At 45.1% G+C, this 11,449-nt stretch overlaps 1 protein-coding gene across 1 annotated transcript in view; it reads right to left on the bottom strand.

The window, feature by feature from the left end:
- The window catches only part of nmbr (neuromedin B receptor), a 65,019-nt gene extending 54,058 nt beyond the window's left edge, over window positions 1–10,961 (bottom strand). The window contains exons 1-2 of the mRNA XM_052011278.1: window positions 10,886–10,961; window positions 7,929–8,205 (exon numbers count right to left, since the gene is read on the bottom strand). Of these exons, the coding sequence (XP_051867238.1) occupies window positions 7,929–8,205; window positions 10,886–10,961 (353 nt within the window). The remainder of the gene's footprint in view (window positions 1–7,928; window positions 8,206–10,885) is intronic.
- Window positions 10,962–11,449: the final 488 nt, after the last annotated feature.

Genomic DNA, 11,449 nt, shown 5'->3' on the forward strand with positions numbered 1-11,449 from the left:
CAGGTTCCTTTTCTAACTGAAAGAATGGGGGATGAGTGAGATCAGTGGCGGAGAACAAGGTAATAATTTATTGCCTTAGCCAGACGCTCCAAGGACCTTCCTTCACAATGTCAACGGCGAAGAGCTGAGACCAAGCACTAACATCTTGAGTGGAAATAATGCTGGTGAGACTGTGCTTCCTTTCCACTATGTCTGGAGCTGTTGACACATGCCATCAATTAAAAGCGCCTACAGCAAGATCACATGGTCTAGACAGGTGTCAACCTTCAGGATGCTCTCAGCAGCTGTGCTCTGCTTTCTAACAATCATCACATCCTATTGACTAACACCATATGAATTGGACGCACATTGTATATAGCACATTGTACAGGTAAATGTGGATCACCCCGACGTTACAAAGACAGAGCAGGAATTTCCAATAGAATTCTTCCAACTTTGGTGGGAATATACTTCAGAATCAGAATCAGAATAAGATTTATTATCACTGATTTAGATGACGTAAAAATTATTGTTTTGCGGCAGCCGTACAGTGCAAAGGCGTAAAATGTATAAATCACAAAAACAAATAAATAGTGCAAAAGAAAAGGAATAACGAGGTAGTGTTCATGGGTTCATGGACCGTTCAGAAATCTGATGGCAGAGGGGAAGAAGCTGTTCCTGAATCATTGAGTGTGGGTCTTCAGGCTCCTTAACTCCTCCCCAATGGTAGTAACGAGAAGAGAGCATGTCCTGAGTGGTGAGGGTCCTTAGTGATAGATGCCGCCTTCTTGAGGCACCGCCTGTTGAAGATGTCCTTGATGGTGGGGAGGGTTATGCCCATGATGGAGCTGGCTGAGTCTACAGCCCTCTGCAGCCTCTTGCGATCCTGCACATTGGAGCCTCCATGCCAGGCGGTGGTGCAACCAGTCAGAATGTTCTCCACTGTACATCTAGAGAAATTTGTAAGAGTCTTTGGTGATATATCGAATCTCCTCAAACTCCTAATGAAGCAGAGCTGCTGGTGTTCCTCCTTCGTGAAACTTGTCTCTTCACTCCATCCAGACCAATGAAGATGCTGTAGGTCATGAATGTGCTTGTGATGTAACCTCTTGTCCAAAAGAATGGTTCAGTACCCTACTAAGGATGACAAAGAGACCAACATAGATGTGCCCTGTGCAATAAACAGCTAACAGCCCTTAACAGCACCAGGAGTGCAGAAGACAGTTCAACAGAGCTGGAACGCAGTGGACAGTACAGTGGCATAGCTGGTAGAGCTCACAACGCCAGAGACCCAGGTTTGATCCCGACCTCCAGTGCTGTCTGTGTGGAGTTTGCACGTTCTCTCTGTGACCGCGTGGGTTTCCTCTACACATCTCAAAGATATGCGGGTTGGAAGGTTAATTGGCCACTGTAAATTACCCCAGTGTGTATGTGAGGGGTAGAATCTGGGGGGAGTTGATGGGAACGTGGGATCAATAAAACGGGATCAGTGTAGGTGCTTGATGTCAGTATAGACTCCATGGGCCAAAGGGTTATTTCCACATTCTGGCACTCTATGACTCTATGACCATTATTCCAGTTCCAGTCACAACATAACCCAGTGGCTCTTCAACAACCTGAACCCAGCTAAAGGAAGGATATGTGATTGTCAGTTGTCACAGATACTGAAGATTTGTAGGGGTGGGAGGGTGTGGCAGAGCTGGTGAGGGGGTCAAGCACACAATGCAGCCACAAAGTGAGTCCGTCTTGATCAGGGTTGGTAGAACCAAACCAAACACAGCACAATAAAGGTGCAGGTAGTCTAGTGAGTGTATTGAGGAACTCAGCAAGTCAGGCAGCATCTATGGAGGAAACTGAACAGTCGACATTTCAGTTCCCAGTCCAGATGAAGGGTCTCAATTCAAAACGTTCACTGTCCATTTCCCTCCACAGATGCTGCCTGACCCGCTGAGTTCCTCCAGCAGATTGTGTGTTGCTCCAGATCCCAGCCTCCGCAGTCTCTCGTGTCTCTAGTGAGTGTATCAACCAGGAATCCATTCACGCACCACTGCTGGAGTGTAAGGCTAGTATTATGATCAGAGATCGTTTGCAATATTAATAAAACCTCTCATTTCCCAGCTGGGTGTGCTACCCTTCTGTAAAACAGGTTGAAGGCTGCACTAAGATAACTGCGAATTTACAGCACTAGTGAAGCCCAATTTGTTTCTCTATCATTCATGTGTCTATCTAAGAGTCTCTTAAATGTCCCTAATGTATCTGTCCCCACAACCTCTGCCAGCAGTGCGTTCCACGCACCCACCGCTCTCTGTGTAAAAAACTTACCCCTGACATCTCCCTTCCTCCAATCACCTTAAAATTATGTCCCCTCGGGTTAGCCATTGTCACCACAGGGACCACAAGGAAATTCATATTTTGCCCAACCTGGTGAGGTTACACTTCAAAAGATCATTGTTCTCTGCAGCCGAACAATAACTGAGAGGAGAGGTATAGTTCCGGGACATGCACATTACCACTGGGTAAATTGGATGCATACATCACAAGGAGTCACAGAGTCACAGAGCAATACAACATAGATATTGGTCCTCAACCTAATGACTCCAGGTTGTGACACAGAGGATGGAGATTTAGCAGTGGGTCTCTTCTCTGGGAAGCCGCCAGCTAATTATAGTTTCTCTGGGCTGATAATCCAGATTCTGAAACAGCAGTTTGACGATTTCAAATCAATTCTATTAAAATTGTTAAAAATACAGGGTTGATATCATGCTATGTATCATCATACAGACTCAACTGGTTTCTTGATGTCCTATGGGGAAGAAAACGTGCAGTCGCAGAATTACAGAATCATAGTTTGAAATGAATAAGAACCTGAGGGGTCTTTGGCAGGAGAAGTGTGGAAGAGGGTATAATTGGCTGCTCTATGAGATTGTCCTAATCTTCATCATTGTATCAGATTTCTGCATCCTAACAGAGCTGTGGGTGCTCCTTCACAACAGATACTGCTGTGGCTCACCCTCACCTTATCACAGAGTGCACACTGGGCAATAAGTGGTGGTGTTCCCAGCGTCAACCACACCGCAAGAGAAGGTGTAAAAAATATAAGGTTGCTGCAATTGGATTCATTATTGGTTTAGCTATGCCCTCTGTTATGAGATGGCATTTCCGGTGTGGGTGTTCGCATTCATGGCAGGGAAAACCGAGGGGTTCATTTTCCAATTGAAATGAAACTCATCTGGGAGATACGCCATCACTTTCACATCCCCAGCAAGGCCGACAGTTGATCCACATGAGTACAACCACACGGTTGTATCTGGATTGGGTACAGCAGTTGATGTGATTCCTCATGGGCTTCTGGAGGAGACATTCACACAGAAAAACTGGGACACCAATTTTCTGCCAACAAGACCCAATGCACTGAAAGATGGAGGGAGAGGAAGTCAGGGAAGGAGTGCTGAAGAAAGAGAGAGCAACATATTGTTCTACAGCTCCAGAGTATTATTGATATATCTGTATGCTTTACAGTGCCAGCAACCTGGGTTCAAATCCAGCCACTGTCTGTAATGAGTTTGTACATTATCCCCGTGTCTGCGTGGGTTTCCTCCGGGTGCTCCAGTTTCCTCCCACATTCCAAAGACGTACGGGTTAGGAAGTTGTGGGCATGCTATGTCGGCGCCAGAAGCATGGCGACACTTGCAGGCTGCCCCCAGAACACTCTACGCAAAATGGTGCATTTCACTGTGTGTTTCGATGTACATGTGACTAATATAGAAATCTGATCTTATCTTATCTTATTGGGTTAGTGTAGATGTCAGGGTTAGGGACAACATTTTGGAGTCAGACAACACATTGGGGCAGATGGTAGAGCCGCTGTCTCACAACGCTAGAGACCCAGGTTCAATCCAGACCTCGGGTGCTGCCAGCATGGAGTTTGCACGTTCTCCCTGTGACCATGTGGGTTTCCTCCAAGTGCTCTGGTTTGCTCCCACATCCCAAAGACACGCAGCTTGGTAAGTTAGTTAGCCCCTAGAGTGTGGATGAGGGGTAGAATCTGGGCAAATTGATGGGGATGTGAGGAGAATAAACAGAAGTGATTATTGTAGGATTAATGTAAATGGGAGGTTGATGGTTGGTGCGGACTCTGTGGGCAGATGGGACTACTTTTGTGCTGTATCTTTCTATGACTCTATTAAATGGAGCCCAAAATTATATAGAACATAGAACAGTACAGCACAGAACAGGCCCTTCGGCCTACAATGTTGTGTCAACATAGCTATTCCCTCCTACCTACAGAATGCCCATATCCCTTCATTTTCCTATCATTCATGTGCCCATCCAAGTCCTTCTTAAAAGCCCCCATTGAATTTGCCTCCACCACCCTATCAGGCAATGCATTCCAGGCATCCACCACTCTCTCAGTAAAAAACATACCCCTCATGTACCTCATAATTTTATAAACTTCCAACAGATCACCCCTCAGCCTCCACCACTCCAGAGAAAAAAGCCCAAGTTTGTCCAGCCTTTACTGATAGCACATGCCCTCTAATCCAGGCAGCATCCTAGTAAACCTCCTCTGCACCCTCTCTAAAGCATCAACGTCCTTCCTATAATTAGGTGACCAGAATTGCACGCAACACTCTAAGTGCGGCCCAACCAAAGTTCTATAGAGATGCATCATGTTAAGGAAGTTAGCTAATGTACTTGTGGATGAAACCAACAAACTTGGATTTCCTCTATTCACTGTACATTATCAACAAACAATCAACACTTGGACAGGTACATGGATAGGAAAGGTTTAGGGGGATATGGGCCAAATGTGGGCAAATGGGACTAGCTTAGATGGGTATCTTGGTTGGCATGGACTGGTTGGGCTGAAGGGCCTGTTTCTGTGCTGTATGACTCTATGACTTTAATCACAGTCAAGAGCTCTTCTTCCCCACTATGTGAGACACTTCTCACTGCCTCAGTAAAGCAGCCAGCATAATCAAAGACCCTTCCCAGCCCAGACATCTCTCTTCTCCCCCATCCCTTACAAAAGCCTGAGAACACGTGCCACCAGGTTCAAGTACAGCTTCTATCCCGCTGTTATCAAACTCTTGAACGGAGCTCTCAGGCTAAAAGACGAACTCTTGATCTCCCAATATACCTCATCATGGCCCTTGCACTATATCTGTTTGCCTGCACTGCACTTTCTCTGTAACTGTAACACTATATTCTGCATTTTGTCTTGCTTTTACTACCTCGATGTACTTATGTGTGGAATGATCTGTCTGGATGGCACGCAAACAAATCTTTTCACTGTTTCGTGGTACGTGACAATAATAAGCCAATACCAATGTTCCTGTCCTCCTCAGGAGCCAAATCGCGTCTGTTCTATTGGAGAAATAAACACCTGAAATCACCTTATTGTCCGGTAATGTTGATAACCCAGACCAAGGAAAGGTATTCGCCCTTCCAGCACCATGGTTGGTATTGGTATTGGTATTGGTTTATTATTGTCACTTGTACGGAGGTACAGTGAAAAACTTGTCTTGCATACAGATCGTACAGGTCAATTCATTACACAGTGCAGTTACATTGAGTTAGTACAGAGTGCATTGATGTAGTACAGGTACAAGCAATAACAGTACAGAGTAAAGTGTCACAGCTACAGAGGAAGTTCAGTGTAATAACGTGCAAGGTCACAACAAGGACTCTTTAGCAGAGAGTTGTTTGAAATTCACAAATAAATGATCGCCGCCTGCTAGGTAAAATGTTTCAGAAGCGATTGTCACAGAGCACAAGTGCATGAGTACTTCATCGAGGTTGACACTAAAGCTTCGTGGATTCAAAGAAGGTCGGGAGAGCGGGGTGAGAAAGCTGGAGGACCTGTTTAGGGAAGATGCCTCTTTCTCACTTTTCCTTGGAGACTTCCTCTCTTCATCCTCCTTCCCGCATCAACGCACACTCCCCTCCTCAAGCCCTCGCTGCAGCCTCGCTGCAACTTTCTGCACACACCCCGACTCACCCTTCTTGGGGGAAGAGTCTGGATCGTCTGTGATTGCCCTTCCTCTCCACGCGGAGCCTCATTGGATTGACCCGTGCTTATAATGAGTCATAACTTACTGTAAAATTCCGATGACAGCCATCATTGTTTATTTAGAACTCGGACAGCAAATTAGCTGAGCATTGATGCACAGCTTAACACAAAATGACAGAAGATATTGTCCATGCAGTAAACAGAGCAAAGGCACCATTTCACTCTCGGGCAGATACCCCGAGCAGTGCAAAGTTCCTAAACTGACATCTTCGCCACAGGCAGAACTCAGCATAAAGATTTAAGAGTCTGTCCATTAGTATCCTCATCTGACCGTGTGGTCTAGGTGCGAGCTAACATCTGATCATTTTTTTTTACAAACGTGGACTCGTCTTTTTAAATATTTACTTTGCATCATAATCTGATTTTTGCTTCCCGTTCTACCGTTCACTTTCTGCACCTTACTAGCATGCTTTGTAAACGGCACTGACGCCTCTTCAGTTTAATTGCTTAAGGACCCTGGTATCCTGTGGAGAATGCCTCTTCAATATCCCATTTGCAACAACGTGAACAATCTAACGAGCTGTGGGGCGGTCTGTTCGCCCATCACAATCAATTGCACATCAACATGTTAATATTTTGCCTTGTTCACCACCCTGCTGTGATTACACAATGAAATTATCTTTTCCCTAAAATAAAAATCAAACTGAGTATTCCACATCAGGGTTTATCTGTTTAATTTTGACGAATGATATTCATTATAAGAGACTCATTCTCCATTGATATAGACATAGACATAGAACAGTACAGCACAATGCAGGCCCTTCGGCCCAAAATGTTGTTCCGACCTTTAAACCTCGCCGATGACTATCTGAGCCCTTCCTCCCGCATATCCCTCTATTTTAAATTCCTCCATATGCTTATCTAACAATCTCTTGGATTTGACCAATGTGCCTGCCTCCACCACCACCCCATTCCATGCCCCAACCACTCTCTGGGTAAAAAACCTTCCTCTGATACCTCTTCTGATCTCCTCTGATAATCATTGCTATGGAAGGTGAGTGTAATGACAAGGTTAAATACTACCAATCGACTTCACTGTGATGCAAGGTGTTAGAGCATCTGCTCTGTCATGTCCACCAGCTTTGCTCTAATCATATCCAACAGATTGTTTGAGATCATTCTATCCCTGAAGTAAACATCATAACAGGGAACATCAGAGCACTTCTCTATCATCAATGAGGCTCTTGCTGTAATGAATCTAAGCAAATTCGTCATACCAGTTATACTGAATACTATGCGTTCAACTCCAGTAAAGATATTGACATCGCTCAATCCTTCAAAGTGGCCATATCTGTCCGCCGAGCTCTTGCTTGTTTCTTTACTTTCAATTTTAAATGTGAGCCCGCTGATGCTACTTTTTTTTCTGATATTGGAATATATTTACTTTCCTTGTTATAATTCTCAACAAATTATAGCTATTTTAATGTAGATGGGCGAAGGAGGCAACAGAGAGGAAGGCAATTCAGTTGATAAATGGAGCAGACAGGCAGGTAGGTAGGTAAGTAGATAAACAGGGTATTACGTAGATAGGTAGCTAAATAACTGATAGATAGCTAGAGATGGGGGGGGGGGGGAAGACCTGGCAACGTGATAGACAGATAGAAAGATGCAAGGGGTTCGATCCGAAATGTCGACAATTCCTTGCCCCCCACGGATGCTGCTCGACCCGCTGAGTTCCTTCAGCAGATTGTTTGTGGCTCCAGATTGCAGCATCTGCAGTCTCTGGTGTCTCCGGATAGGGAGATAGGTAGGTAAACAAAGAGATATACAAACAGATGGGTAGATAGACAGACAGACAGACAGACAGACAGACCGACCGATAAGCAGAGAGCTTTTAACTTAATTTACAATGGGGTTATCTAGCAGTTCCTCCTACCTGTCGGCGCTGAGGGCGGTTAGAGTGAACACCGACACTCCCACTGAAGTGAGCTGGATAAGGGGAATGAGTTTACAAGCCACTGTACCAAAGACCCACTCCTCGAAAAAGTACCTCGCAGCGTCCACGGGGACGCAGGTCACCAGGAGAAGCAGGTCGCCAGCTGCCAAGCTGGAGATGAAGATGTTGGGGACACTTCTCATTGCGCTGTTGGACACAAAAACCTTAACTAAAGTAATGTTCCCCAGTAAGCCCACGGTGATGATCAGGAGGTAAATAGGTGGGACGATGCACCTAATCGCGAAAAAGACAGTGTCAAGGTAGACGATCTCCTCGGTAAAGTTGTTCAGAGCTGACTTGTCCAAGGAGAGGATAGTGCCGTTTGAGAACAGTCCGCTGGCCATCCTATTAGAGTCTCCTCAACTTTCCAAAAGAAATAAAACTTGCTCTCGTCCACAACGTCTTGAAACACCTGTCAAATCCACTCTGCACTTGGTCAATGTGATGGAGAGTCGTGATATCCGCGCGCCTTTTCTGGGTCTTTCACTCCGAACACAACAATCTGCGTGCAAGATTGAATGAACCAGAAACGGAGCATCACACGTGAATCGATTGCTAGCTGGAAGAATTTGGTTTAAATAAAAATATTAGATTTTTCTTTATAATGGTTTTCACTGACACGTTAAAAAGCAGCATCCAATGTACCAGAGGTCGATTCCCGATCCGTTTAGGTTTGATTGCAGACCCTGATCTCGGGTTGAGGAGCTGTCCTGCTCCTGCGGTGCTGAAATGTTTCTTGTTACATTTCTAACAGTGGGTGGGTTTCGGTCGATGGGAAGGGAGCTGTCCCCGAACCCGCGGTGCTGAAGCCGCGAAGATGAGCAAAGATTTGTTTTCAGTTAATTTCTTCGAATATTTGAATAATTCTTTGTGTTCTCTCTCTCTCTCTCTGCTTTTTCACTCTCACACTTTTTATTTTGCTCTCTACAAGTATTCTTCTCCCACCTTTCTTTCCCTTGGTGTTACAAACGTTCCACAGTTTCTCTGTACTATTTCTTTTGAATCCTGATATTTCCTTCTCTGTCTGTCTGTCTGTCTGCCTCTCTCTCTCTCTCTCTCTCTCTCTCTTTCACTTAGGACAAATTCTATTAATCTAATCGATAAAGGCGCGGGTTTACCCGCATCTCCCACAACAGAGTGTTCGTTTTCTCAAAGGGTCGACTTTATTTAAAGAAATGTGACAGACCTCATGCGAAGTATGACGAAAGTTATTGCCGAATCCAATTAGAATAAACCCTTGGGAACGCCTCCATCGGTAGAGAGAGAGTGTGTATCACTGCAGAACTCCAGTCAATCACCACAAATCTGAAAGTAAAAGATACTTTGTTAAACGATGATGGAAACTGCGTCCTGGATAATTTTTGAAATTTATAATTCTCATAAAATTCTTAACACTTGAGTATGTTGTGACAGGATTGCGAAGGATGAAATCAATACATGTACAATTTTGCCTTTCGGGGCTTCAGAAATTATTTGTTTTGTATCGTCTGCTTTATGTAGTTTCATAGTCAGCAACGCGTCCAGCTGAAATCTTGTAGCTACTACACGATTTCCTTGTTTCTGAAGGAGTATGTTAACTCTTCATAACCTGAACTCACCCAATCCCTATTACAGGTGGCCAGCTGAAGTTTCCAAAGATAGAGTGCCCTGTATTGTGCTTTAGACATGCCTGGGAGATCCCCTGTTGGTGCAGTGAGACATCGTGGTCGCTGTTCGCCTCAGAATGAGATGTGCCCTTTAAAACAAGCTTCGCTGTTCCCGGTTCTGGAGAGATCGTAAACGCGCAAGATACAAAGTTTCATGCGTCTTACAAATTCCGAGAAGTACGTTCACAATTTTAAACGGGGAACATATAATGAGACTTGTAACGAACGGCAAGGTCAATTTAATAGGTTTGTTTGCGAGCGCCTTTCTTTTGCGGGGGCTGGAAGTCTATGGGCGGTGTGCGGTGGTTGGGACGAGGTTCCCTTAAGGCGAACGCACCGTAAAGAATACATTGGAAGCTGCCTTCCACACGATCAGAAATGTCTTCATCCTGCACACTCAAGCAGAGCGATCGAACGGTACTTCACGCTTTTTCAGTGAGACCTCGGCCAATAACACCGTTAAATCCACGAAATAGGGAGCGCAACCTAATTACTGAGCGGGATTTCAAGTGGGAAATGCCCTTTATTGTATTTTCCTTTCCAAGTCATTTTTTTAACATCCTCGATAGCTGCAAACAATTCAGTAATTGTAACAATGGCAACAGATCCATCTTCACGACTTGGCTGCAGATGGACTTTGAAATGGACATTGGGCTAACTGTTAAAGTCAGACCTCTCTCTCTCTCTCTCTCTCTCTCTCTCTAAAACACACAATCACACACACTTACTCTCTCACACACACTCACACATTCACACACACTCATTCACACACACTCATTCACACACACTCGCTCACAGACACACACTCTCATACACACAAACTCACGCACAGTGACACACACACACTCATACTCACGCACAAACACACACACATTCACACGCACACACATTCACACACACGCACACACACATTCACACACACACACATTTACACACACACACATTCACACGCACACACATTCACACACACACACACACACACACACACACGCACGCACACACACACACACACACACACCTTCATTTCCACTCAGTCAGTATCTGCGGAACTTTCAGCCGGTGTAACAACCGCAGCCAAGATACAAGCTGTTGCTCCCGACTGAACTCCCCGTCTTTTTCTAAAGTGGGATGATAATTAGTGGAAACAACTCAGCCCACGAGCTGGTAGGAAGAGGCTATTCGGCCCATCTTACAGTTGCCAGTTTTTTGAAAGAACTATCCAATTAGTCCTACCCCTCTCCCCCTTCTCTCCAGCAGCGAGTCCCACACCCTGCCACACCCACACCCCTGCCACCGGTTTTGAACATTGCCGCCGAGATGCTTCCATCGCTCTTCAGGGGAAGCGCGTTCCAGAAGACGGTAGCACTCTGCTTTAAAATAGCTCGCCGTTGTCTGTTTTTTAGTTGAATTTGTGTCCTCGGGTTGCAGAGATTCCTGACACTGGAAGCAAGTTCTCCAAACCCAGCCCATGAGACCCGATGATCCGAAATATCGAATATTCTTCTCCCCCCACAGATGCTGCCTGACCCTCTAAGGCCTCCAACTTCGTTTGCTGCTCCAGATTCCAGTATCTGTGTCTCAGTGTATCCCACCAAATCCTTCTTTCTAATGTCAGCATTATCTATTGGTGACAGCCTGGTCCGGAACGGGGCAACAAAGATTTCAGTGTCCTGAAATCAGATAGCTAGATAGAGAGAGAGATAAATAGATAGATAGAAAACAGACAGATAGATAGATAGAGAAATAGATAGACAGACAGACAGACAGACACAGACAGACAGATAGACAGATAGATAGTGTTACAAACCAGCAATA

Source organism: Pristis pectinata, chromosome 3 (assembly GCF_009764475.1).
Source record: "Pristis pectinata isolate sPriPec2 chromosome 3, sPriPec2.1.pri, whole genome shotgun sequence".
NCBI classification, from domain to species: Eukaryota; Metazoa; Chordata; class Chondrichthyes; order Rhinopristiformes; family Pristidae; genus Pristis; species Pristis pectinata.